At 38.9% G+C, this 11,141-nt stretch overlaps 1 protein-coding gene across 1 annotated transcript; it reads left to right on the top strand.

The window, feature by feature from the left end:
• Positions 1-341: 341 nt before the first annotated feature.
• Positions 342-1,124, top strand: LOC127642379 (collagen alpha-1(XXV) chain-like; the record flags this gene model as incomplete). Its single annotated transcript, XM_052124991.1, has 2 exons — positions 342-875; positions 1,055-1,124. Coding segments are annotated over exons 1-2 (367 nt in total), but the record flags the coding sequence as incomplete, so codon positions are not given.
• Positions 1,125-11,141: the final 10,017 nt, after the last annotated feature.

Genomic DNA, 11,141 nt, shown 5'->3' with positions numbered 1-11,141 from the left:
CATTTCAGGATCTGCTCTATGTCCTTGGTCCTTGGTTTCACCTTGGAACGCTATTTCTATTCTGCCTTTCTAATTTTCATTAGCAATATCAAAATGATACATCTGGTAATAGAGAAAGGGGACATACGGAGCCAGTGAAGCCTGATGATTTTCTCCATAGGACTGTGCTGCTTGGAGGCATGTTGTTTTGGATGGATTGCGTGGAATGCGCAAAGCATTTGCTGCTCGTCTGTGGTTTCACATCTCTTACCACAAAAAAAAAAAAAAAAACTGTCAGGGGTGCGTCGTAAGACTGCATGGGTTTCTTTTCAGTAGTGCAACAAGTTTGCAGAACACTACTACAGACAAGCCGTGAAATCAGTCACAGCTCACACACAATCTCTCAGTGAATGAGCGCGCACCGGGCCGTGGTGAGGACACGCGCACCGCTATTTCCGACGTCGCTTTAAAATATTATTGAGATTATTGAGATTCTTAAATCGAAATAGTAGGATACACAGGAACAGAAGCTCTTTCGTTCTCCTCCCGTCGCTACTGGTGATTGCACATAGTAGTATACGGTCGAGAGAGAGAGAGTCATGAGGGTTTCAGAAGCAAATAAGGAGCCCCGGAGCCCGGCTAAAATGGAGAGTGACACCGGCTCTGGCAAGCGGCGGCACTGTCTCAGAGCGATCGTGGATGCGATACCGTTTGTGTTTTCTCTTGTGTCTTTTGCGTTTTGCTTTTTATTGAGTGTTCAGACCGGTGAAATTAAGGATAGAGTCGTGGATCTGGAGAGTGGAAGTGGCGCGCGCCTCTTTAGCCCGCTTCATGGGCTCTCCATGGATCAATTTAATTCAATGGTACAGGAGAGAGTGGATGAGTTGCTGTCACAGGTGAGTGATCGATAACTCTTAAAATATGCATCATGCAAACAGCCCCGATTTAGGGCATTAAAGTTATCAGACTCCCAACATTTATATCACATGTACAACTTCTTTAGCTAGTACACCTGCGTGTGGCCATTGCATGCACTTCGGTAATAATGTTTGCTTGGTTCTGTTTCTTTTGATAGCGTTCCTATGAAAACTTGGCTAGAATAAGGACTGTCCGTCAAGCCTCACCTGAATGCAACTGTCCACCAGGTAACGTTTCTAATTATGCAGTGTTGGTTTGTACATTAACTGGATCTTATGAGTGAATCGGTTTTATTGCAAGTCATATTAACAGCTGAGTGTTCAAATTCCCATCATTGTAGCGCTGAAATGTAACATTGTAGTTTCCGAATGGGTTAGTATGCATTGTCCGTGCTAATTTTGCCGGACACATGACTGAAACTATCTGCTCTTTATTGATAGACGAGATGAGACGTCATTCTGGTTTTGGCACAAGGCAATAATGTGACATTAGTGGAGCGCACAGCGGGACAAATCTGTTCATTACGACAGTGCGCACCAGTGCGTTAATTGGCCGATTATAAAATATAACACGTCTTTTACTACATTTAGTCTAATCTGATTGTAGAAAAAGACTCTTATATATGTAAGAAACCTTTATGAGAAATTTGAGGTGTACTATGAAGGACACAGACAGCTGAATATTACAGAGTGGTATTTGAGGGTTGCACATGGAAGCGCACAAGCTTTAGTGAGGAGTGGGCGAGTGTCCCTGTGCCCGCTATTTGAGCGCATGTCAAATAAGTGAAATCTTATGCCTGATAGACATTTGCAGATGAAACTGATAGTTTATAACTACCTGAATCGATCCTGGACCTCAAACGAAAATTATTTAAATTATGATCTCAATGTAAAAAATTTAAGATTCTAGAGGTAGGCTATTATTTAAGTTGCTCACATGCCACAGAACCCTTTGGAGATCCTCCAGATATCCTTTCCAAGAGCCTCAAATATGCTATTAATGTCCTAAAGGAAATTCAAACTATATTTCAAGTGCCTCAAAGCTGCACCTTTATGATGGGTTCACTGAAGGCGAGTTCAAGCAGGAACTAAAGTTTCAGTGAACTGAAGGAGCTCTCCAGAGGGTTCCGTTGTTGTGGCAACTGAAGAACCTCAAATGATGCCTTCAGTATCAATCCATTTTTACAGTGATGAGGTCTCAGTTATTATAATTTTTTTACATCAGTAATTTCAGACTTACAGAATGGTAAATCTTTCCTTTGGCCAAAAACAGTGTACAAAATGATTGATTGGGCATATTCAAAACTGGCTTTGAGTGAAGTGATTTGAGTCTTAGTGCTGAAACACTGAAAGTACTTAGTTCAACCAGCAGGTGGAAACACAAATACTTGTTGAGGTTCAGATTTTGAGTTATACAAAATCAAGCTACAACATTAAGGATGTCCAGAGTCAATGTAGCAGTGTAAATTAAGTGCACTGAAAAGAACATGAACTATAAAGTGCTTGCAAAATTGCCACAAAGGACACACTTTTTACGACTAGAACAAAACAATAGCCAAGCTTGGTTAAAAAAATTATATAAAATCTGATTTAATCAAACTTGCCATTTAAAATTTTACAGTAGAATGGGAAGCAGCCAGATCATGGTGTTAACCTAATGTCCCCTCCTATAAGACTCAATTTAAGTGAATCATTAGGGCTATAAATGTGCCATTGTCAACAAAGTGGCATGATCAAAAGTCTATTATACATTTGCTAAACCTTTTGAGAGGAAATTTGGAGGGATGTCAAATTTTGCTGAAAGGCATTACTGTTAGTGTAAACAATAATGAGTTGCTGCTTCTTTTCTCAACCGCCATCAAATGTGCTTCTTTTCTTTTTGCCTGCTAGGTGTCTGGTTTATGCATGAATAAATCAAAGGAAAACATCTCACACCAAACTAAGTGCATCACCCAAAAAACCCCAAAAACAAAACAAAAACAATCAAGCAAGGTTTTCCATTAGCAATACTAATAGGCACTACTCTGATGTGGAATCCAAGTCAAGTCTCAAACCTTATGACATTAAACCCAGACTGATCCCACAGTGAAATCGGAAACAGTAGGCTGACTTTTCTTTAGCTACAGTCGGTTTGTGCTTTGTGAAATTTGAAACACTGCCTACAGGGTCCATAGCAGTTGTTGTTGTGTGTATGTATGAGCATAATTTTATGGGTGTAATATCTATTGACGGGCAGCCAAAGCGAGTTGTGAAGCCAATTGTTTTTCATCACAGATTATGTATGTATGATTAATTCCTGGTTTCATTGCGGTATCCGATCCAAAGTCTCTCTCACTGCTGACCAGTGGCATAGTGCAAACGGTGGTGGCCCACCTGCAAGAGAGAAGGTGGGAACCCTCGATAATTAGTATCAAAATAAAAGTCCCACTGTTTCACATTGTTGTTTAACATTAGCAAATAACAGTGCAGATTTCTCAGGGCCAGCAAAGCTTTCACTGCTGGCGCAACATGCCTAATAATAAATATTTTTTCATCCTTTCATTCTCATTGACCTTTTTTGCAGATGTATTTTCATTCGCTTTCTACTCCTAAATAATCTACAAACAAATAGCAAAAAACTAAAAAAATAGCCAATCAGAATGTATTCCTTGAAGCTTACAAGCAAAGTGTGACAACTGTTTCACAAATCGCATGGCCAAAGCCAAGCTCCTTAGTCGAAGCAGGACATGACAATGAGCTCAACCCCGTCAGGCCATCAGAATTTCCACAGAATCCCCCAACAGTGTAAGTAAAAAGGCATCTAAAGTCAGATTGTCAGATTCATCAGCCAATCAGACTGGTTTATTTGTTCTTGTGGGTGTGGTCTTTAGAATATGTCCCAGTCTATGCCTTCTAGCTGGCCTTGAGTGACGCAATCAGGCTTTGAATGATGTACGTATTTTTAAAGCGAAGAGTGTGAGATCTTGCTGATGAGTCGGCTGTCATCACTGCTGGTGTTGCCATTGAGAAAGAGATCCTTATGGATTTAAAAACCTAAGATGTTCTGCATGATCGTGCGATTGATTAATTAAATAGGAAATGAGGGCTGATTTTCACTTCAAGCTAACTGGTAAGTGCTTTTTGCATTGTTATTGCAACATCAGGAGTTTTCTAAGTGTAAATTAGGCTGCTTGAGCATTCAGTGTTCGATCAAGTTTTGAAAAGTAACCGTGTACCCTGATGAAACAAAATTTATTGCAAGCAAAATTTAAATCACAAAGACTATTAGAGAGCTTGTTCTTGATATTAGACTTCCCTGGTTCTGGCTTTCGTGCATGGACATGTTTTTAAAATGTCAATTGGTATTATTAGCTGACTGCCACATATTGTATGATTATTAATTGTGAAACTGTGTTTTATTAATGGCATGAATTTCACTCAAGGCCTAGACTTAAAATGCTTGTCAAATAAGCTTTGGTCTATTTATTTGTGTCCAACATATGGTGGCCTTTAGCTTTGCGTCTAACAGTCAAAACGTTAGCCCCCATACCCCATCCCACGGGGCGCCATCTATGATTTTGATGGTAATGAAAATGAGGCTGTGAGGGACAGACTTGCACAGACAGTATAAAGCTGTTTAAAGCTCCTAGATCACATCTGATTTTCCATAACTCATGTTGTCTGGGGTTTTTTGTTTGATTGTTCTTGGAAAGATATTTTTTCAATGTTTTTTCAACCGCAAAACAATCCCAAAACACTTAAACTGAAGTAAAGCCCTTTGAAAGACTACCTTTATCCCTCAAAGCCTCGTTGTCACTCCAGTCAAAGTCTTTGTTCAGACTGCCACTAAAAATTGATTTTTTGCATATCCAGGTTGTATCCAGATGAGTTTTTGATAGTCTGGACAGGAAAAAACCACATGAAATATGATTTTTCTGAATCTGATTCAAACCACATTGGAAGGTGGTTTCAAATGCAATTGAAATCTGATTTTTTCAGATGCGTCTCAGGTGGATGCTCTGGCTACTAAATTCGGATTTCAAATGGTCTTTTGCATCACTCTTAACTTGACACACAACGATGACATCAAAAATCGGTGACTGCAGCACGGAACATCACACTATTTACCAGAGTTTTTCTTATGCGATGGAGGAGTTCTGCACTGCGACTGGACAGGGTGTTTATTTGGAGAGCGAGATGATGCCCCTCCATTTTTCCCGCATCTGTTTTGAAAGCATTGTCATGTGGGTACACCTACGTCTTTACCAAATCATCACATGCAGATAAGTTGGTTATGTCTGAACTCGCAAATCTTATTTGATCACATGCAATTAATAGTGCGGACAGTCTGCCTGAAAAGAAAATCTTGAAAAAAATCGGATTTGCCTGCAGTCTGAACATAGCCTAAGGGGGCTTTCATACTGGGCATGTTGCTGTGGTCCGATCCCGAGTGAGATTCTTCCCAGTGCCCCCCGCAGCATTGGTCTGGTTTCACACTCACTTGATTCTGTTGAACCCTGGTCCATTTGTGTTAATCTTACGTCATCAAAAATACACAAGGTGAACACAACGCGACTCATCATACTTCTAGTTTTTAGTTTTTTTGTGCCATTAAGATAACAGAATGAATGACAACTGCGTATATGTGCGCTTCGTGGCGTAACTCAACAGATGTGTTACACCATGAGTGGTGGTGGTATAGTGGGCTAAAGCACATAACTAGTAATCAGAAGGTCGCTGGTTCGATCACCACAGCCACCACCATTGTGCCCTTGAGCAAGGCACTTAACTCCAGGTTGCTCTGGGCACACCTTTTACTCACTGTGCTACAGTGTGCATCCCTCAATTTGAGAGAAATAATTTGCCTTGTATTATCACTCCCATCATTTACAGTGTGTGTGTTCGTTGCCAACTCATGCATGATTCGATGAAGGGTGTTTCTCCAAATTGACTTAATTGTTCCAGCATTGGCGGCACTTTTTGCTTCCCTTTTCTTTCTTTTTCCCCCATGTTCTCTCCCCCCAAAATCTGTATTCCGCAATGGGAGCCTGTTGTTTAATAGGACATTTAATAGAAACGCGCAGTGAGCCAGCAGCTCCCTCAACCACTCTCTCTCTCTTTCTCCTTTCAGTAATGCTTCAAAAACCTTGGCAGCCATTGCAGGCCTGATATGTTGGGAAAAAACAAACTGTAGAATTCAAAAGAAGTGCACATTTCCCACGACTTGTGTTTTTATTTATTTATTTGCAGAAAGAGTGTGCCAGGCCTTGTGTATGTGACATCTTCAGTGGTTCTTCTATTTTCTTTTCTTTTTCAATTTGATCCATGCAGACACTGCATGCATTTTACATAGCTTAACAATTACATTTCCTCCTCTTCCATTTTCCATATCAGGGATGATACCAGAATCTATCAAAAGTCCAAACTCTGTCAAGCAACAGCAAAAGATAATTCACTCTCATTTCTCTCAGTAGGAATTGGCTACAGACTTCCAAACTAAATGTCTCCTCTTCAGACATAGTCATGTAGAACCTGCCTATCTACCCAGTTCTGTGTTCCCAAAAAGCTCAGGATGATTAGAGTGGCAATTAATAAAAAGTCAGTGGGTTTGAGCTTCTATGTGGTATTTAGCCCTGAGAGGTCAGCTGTGTAATTACCGGGTGCTATGTTAAACAACGCAGATGTCCAGTTAGACTCTAAAGCCAGCTGCCAACTACCTGCATGCAACAGTCAAGGGAACAGTTGTGTTTGTGAGTGCATATGTGTGCAAGATGAGGTTAGGGAGCCCACCCCGCTACTGTGTTTTCTTAAATGGAACATTCCGGGTTGAATAAATTAAGCAGTCGACAGCAACGAAAACACAGTTTCACAATGCATAAGACGCCGTATGCCCATCAAACATTACGTGGCATTCAACTAATAACAACAATTTACATTTTAAAAACATGTCCATGCACGAAAGCCAGAACCAAGTAGGGCTAATACCAAAAAAGCTCTCTAATAATCTTTGCTATTTAAATTTTGCTTGCAATAAATTTCGTTTCGTGAGGGTACATGGTTACTTTTCAAAACTTGATCCGACACTGAATGCTCAAGCAGCCTAATTTACAATTAGAAAACTCCTGATGTTGCTATAACAATGCAAAAAGCACTTACCAATTAGCTTGAAGTGAAAATCAGCCCTCATTTCCTGTTTAATTAATCAATCGCACGATCATGCAGAACATCTTATGTTTTTAAATCCATAAGGGTCTCTTTCTCAACGGCAACACCAGCAGTGATGATCTTGCGCTCTTCGCTTTCAAATTACGTACATCACATAAAGCATGACTGCGTCACTCAAGGCCAGCTGGAAGGCATGGACTGGGACATTTCCTAAAGACCACACCCATAAGAAAAAAAATAATAATCTGATTGGCTGATGAATCTGACAGTCTGACTTTAGATGCCTTTTACTTACACTGTTAGGGGATTCTGTAGAAATTCTGAAGGCCTGACGGGGTGGAGCTCAGACTCACGCTCTGCTTTGGCTAAGGAGCTCGGAATGTGATTTGTGAAACACTTTGCTTGTTAGCATCGAGGAATAAATTCTGATTGGATAATTTTTTGATTTTTGCTATCCGTTTGTAGATTAATTATGAGTGGAAAATGATTGAAAATACATAGGCAAAATTGTAATGAAAGGATGAAAAACTTTTTTTTTGCAAACGCCAACATGAACACATGGGAAATCGGGATGTTTTGCCACCCATATTCAGACACATTGTGTTGAATTCCGGTTATGCACCAACATGGGGCAATATTAATGTTTCGAAAATCACACGTGCTGTGCCTTTGACGTCACATCCCAGATGCCACATTTGCAAGGAAGTGAGTGAAAGAAAGCTGTGCTGTTGTCGCTAAGGTTAGGTTTAGGGCTAGATGTAAACTGTATTAATGTAATTCCTGCTCAAATCTTCCCATACATTTGATGTACTGTCCTTTTCATGTCACATCTATTACAAGAAGAAGAAAATTACGTGACTGGCAACACTTTTGCAAAATTATATTTAATGTGGTACACATATTGCGGCAGTTCCGTGAGTGTGGCACTAAGGGTTAAATATAAATAAAAAACAAACGTTTTTAAGTTTAATCAACAAAACTGACCTCCCTACCCTAAACCTTAAACCTAAACCTAACCCATAGTATCAAAATGACACTTTCGGCTCACGTGTTGAATTGTGTGTTCTTTCAAACTTCCTTTACATTGCAAGAGCAACACTTAAACTTAAACACATTTGAAAAAGCTAGTAAATGCAGCTGGTTATGTAATTCAAACGTTAAATATAGCATAGTGTGTGGAACAGGGTGAAAAGTGAGCGTTTTTGAACAAAAAATCTGCCCTTTTACATGTCATTTGTGTGAGTTTAATATAAAAGTCTTTGTTGTTTTACCACATCTAGTGTTCGTTTAACCAGCAAAGTGCCGCAATATGTTCAACAAGCCATGTAAAAATTATTTTGCAAAAATTATGGTATAGTAACATCATGTTTTTATATGCTTGTTTTTGGTTTGCTAGCGCAGTGTTTTGCAACTGTAGTTCCAGCTTTGGCCACTGGGAGTGAATTGATTTTTAGTGCGATTAGTCTGCAAATAATGCAGAATATTTGTTAAATTGAGGGCTTTACCTAAATTGCAAGGGCACATAAGCAGTTAAAGCAAAAGCAAACCAAAATTGTTATAAATAAATAAACAAATTAAATAGGCAAACACTCTCTGATGGTGCAAATCAAACAAGAAAGTCATTGTAGTACAAATTACAAAGATTGTAGTACAAATAGTTTTCCTAAAAATGTATGTCCTAATATGGGGACAGTGGAACTAAGTTGAGAAATTTTAAATAATACCAATATACATTTTTTTTTTTTTTTATGAAATTGTTTATTTTGTTTCCAGGAGTTTTGGTTATTCATGCATATATATATATATATATATATATATATATATATATATATATATATATATATATATATATATACTTGATTTGACCTTTATGTTACAATGTTTTTCTTTTCTATTTTGGCAACAAAATCTCAATGTCCTCTCTTTGCACTGTCAAACAAACAAGTGATAGCAAGTGCTGTACAAGTCTAAATACACTAATTATAATTGTCCCATGTCTGCCAAAAATGTTTTTGTGGTCCAAAAATCATATGAAGGCTAAAACTGAACTTTTGGTTGGATGGAGTGAATGCACTTGGCAGCATAGGAAAGATGTAGGATGCTCCCATGCACCCTATTTAGTGAATGACTTAACCTCCAGTGTGCTGTCTGTCTGCTCTGGTCTCAGAACAGTTAGAAATGTACCTTATTTTCACCCTAACTGCATATAAAGCCTCTGAAAGCTATTTTGTTTTCCTCAATGTGAAAATGCACAGTAAATTTAAGGAAGAGAGGGAAAAAACTATAGTCCTCATAAGTGGTCATTGTGTTTAACATTGTGCCGCATCGTAATAAATCACTCACATTTTAAAAATGGCATATCGGATGAAACTAGAGACTTTAATCTTTTCACTCAAACAGGTTTCAGTGTAAAAACTTAATTTGTTTTCTTACCAGATTTAGTTTTGTTGGCATTTCTCTCAAAGACAAACTTTGTGATCACTCACTGTGATTGGTGCCATATTGTTTTGTCACATGACTCCATGTGGCGAAAGTTAAACACTTCACTGACAGCCCAGAGTTTTCTGAACTGAGATCAGTCGGTTTAAATTATATTAAATTATTCACAGCATATAGCGAAAACTAAACATAATGTCTGCGCAGAAGGATGTGGGGTCACACGAGGTCAAGACATATGCCTTGCAGGCAGACATAAAAACAGTGAGTGAGTGAGTGTGCAAGCGGAAGTATATTTCTGGTATTACAAAAGAGAATAGACAACTGTCAGGCTGCCTCTCTGATGCTCTGTTGTTAAACTCTTGGCCTCTTTCGATGGATAACGAACTGGAATCTTTTAGGGAGAGCTGAGGCCACAACAGACACTGGCTTTAAGGCACATGCAGTGGTTACTTCTCCCACAACACATGTGACTGTTTCACAGATCAGATCGGAACAGCACCATTGAAAGATTCTTGATTGATCTTGTGGTTAAAATGCAAGGATTTCGTAATCTTACTTGTTAACAGACTGCTTTCACAGAGAAGTATAATATTGTGAGACAGGAACTGAAGCAGGAAAAAAAGAATAAGAATAAACCAGATGGCTTTGATGGTTTGAGTTCTTTAGAATCATGTTACTGGCTGATTGTGTGATGATTGTAGGTTTAAAAGCAATATTAGGTCAAATTAGCTGAGAAGGTCTTAATAATCCCTTAGTTATCTAACAGTTTGGCATAAATGTGTCTGCCATTCACAACAGCATATAAAACCTAAATAATATTATTGAATGGAGCGTAGGTTTAGACCATTCCATTTAACGACAAGCAGTCATATTTTAAGAAATCCATAGAGAGCACCATTTTGAAACCATTAGTGAGATCATTAGTGTAGAGAAGTATAGTATAGAGAAGTATTGTTATTGGCAGCTGCATCTCCTGCCTTTTTTAATAGACAAGTTAAAACAAGTAGATCACAGTGTTTCTGAAAAGAAAATCTATACCAGTCATCTATTCTTTGAGGATGGTTTTGTCCACATGCTTGCTTTTATGTGTGGCCCCTGTTCATATGAATCAATTGGTTTCTCACCCACAGCCAGTGTTATGCATCTCAAAGAATCCTCTGTCTTCCAGTGTCTTCCAGTCTTCCATATTCCCACCTCATCCTTTTGACCAATATCTCTTCAAAAGGGGTTTCTCTAATCTGGTCATGACCACAAGGGTCCATCTGTCCTGGTTTAGGCACTGTATAGGAGGTGGGCATTGGGGGCTAGGTCATACATAAGGAGGGCTCATAACCTTCAAGGTCACATCTGTGGGTTCTAGACACTGAGCCAGTATGGTCTGGTCCATAATTCTAATACAGAGCCTTTTGATACTAGAGTAAAGCCTGTGATGTGCTGTAGTGTATGATCCTAATTTTGGTGTAGAGTAAGTGAACATCACATGATTACTCATGAGTGTGCATGACATCACTTTCAAAAGTGATGTGAGATTAATTCAGATTTTTAAAGAGTTAGATCTTTGTAATAAAATCACTTTTCTCAGTACTTATAAATTGTACACTTGCAGCCTCCCTTGCAGGGCAGAAAAAGTAGAAAAGAAGTCCCATGAAAACAAACAAGACT

Source organism: Xyrauchen texanus, unplaced genomic scaffold (genome assembly GCF_025860055.1).
Source record: "Xyrauchen texanus isolate HMW12.3.18 unplaced genomic scaffold, RBS_HiC_50CHRs HiC_scaffold_581, whole genome shotgun sequence".
In the NCBI taxonomy this organism is placed as follows: domain Eukaryota; kingdom Metazoa; phylum Chordata; class Actinopteri; order Cypriniformes; family Catostomidae; genus Xyrauchen; species Xyrauchen texanus.
This window is presented reverse-complemented; position numbering and strand designations above follow the sequence as displayed.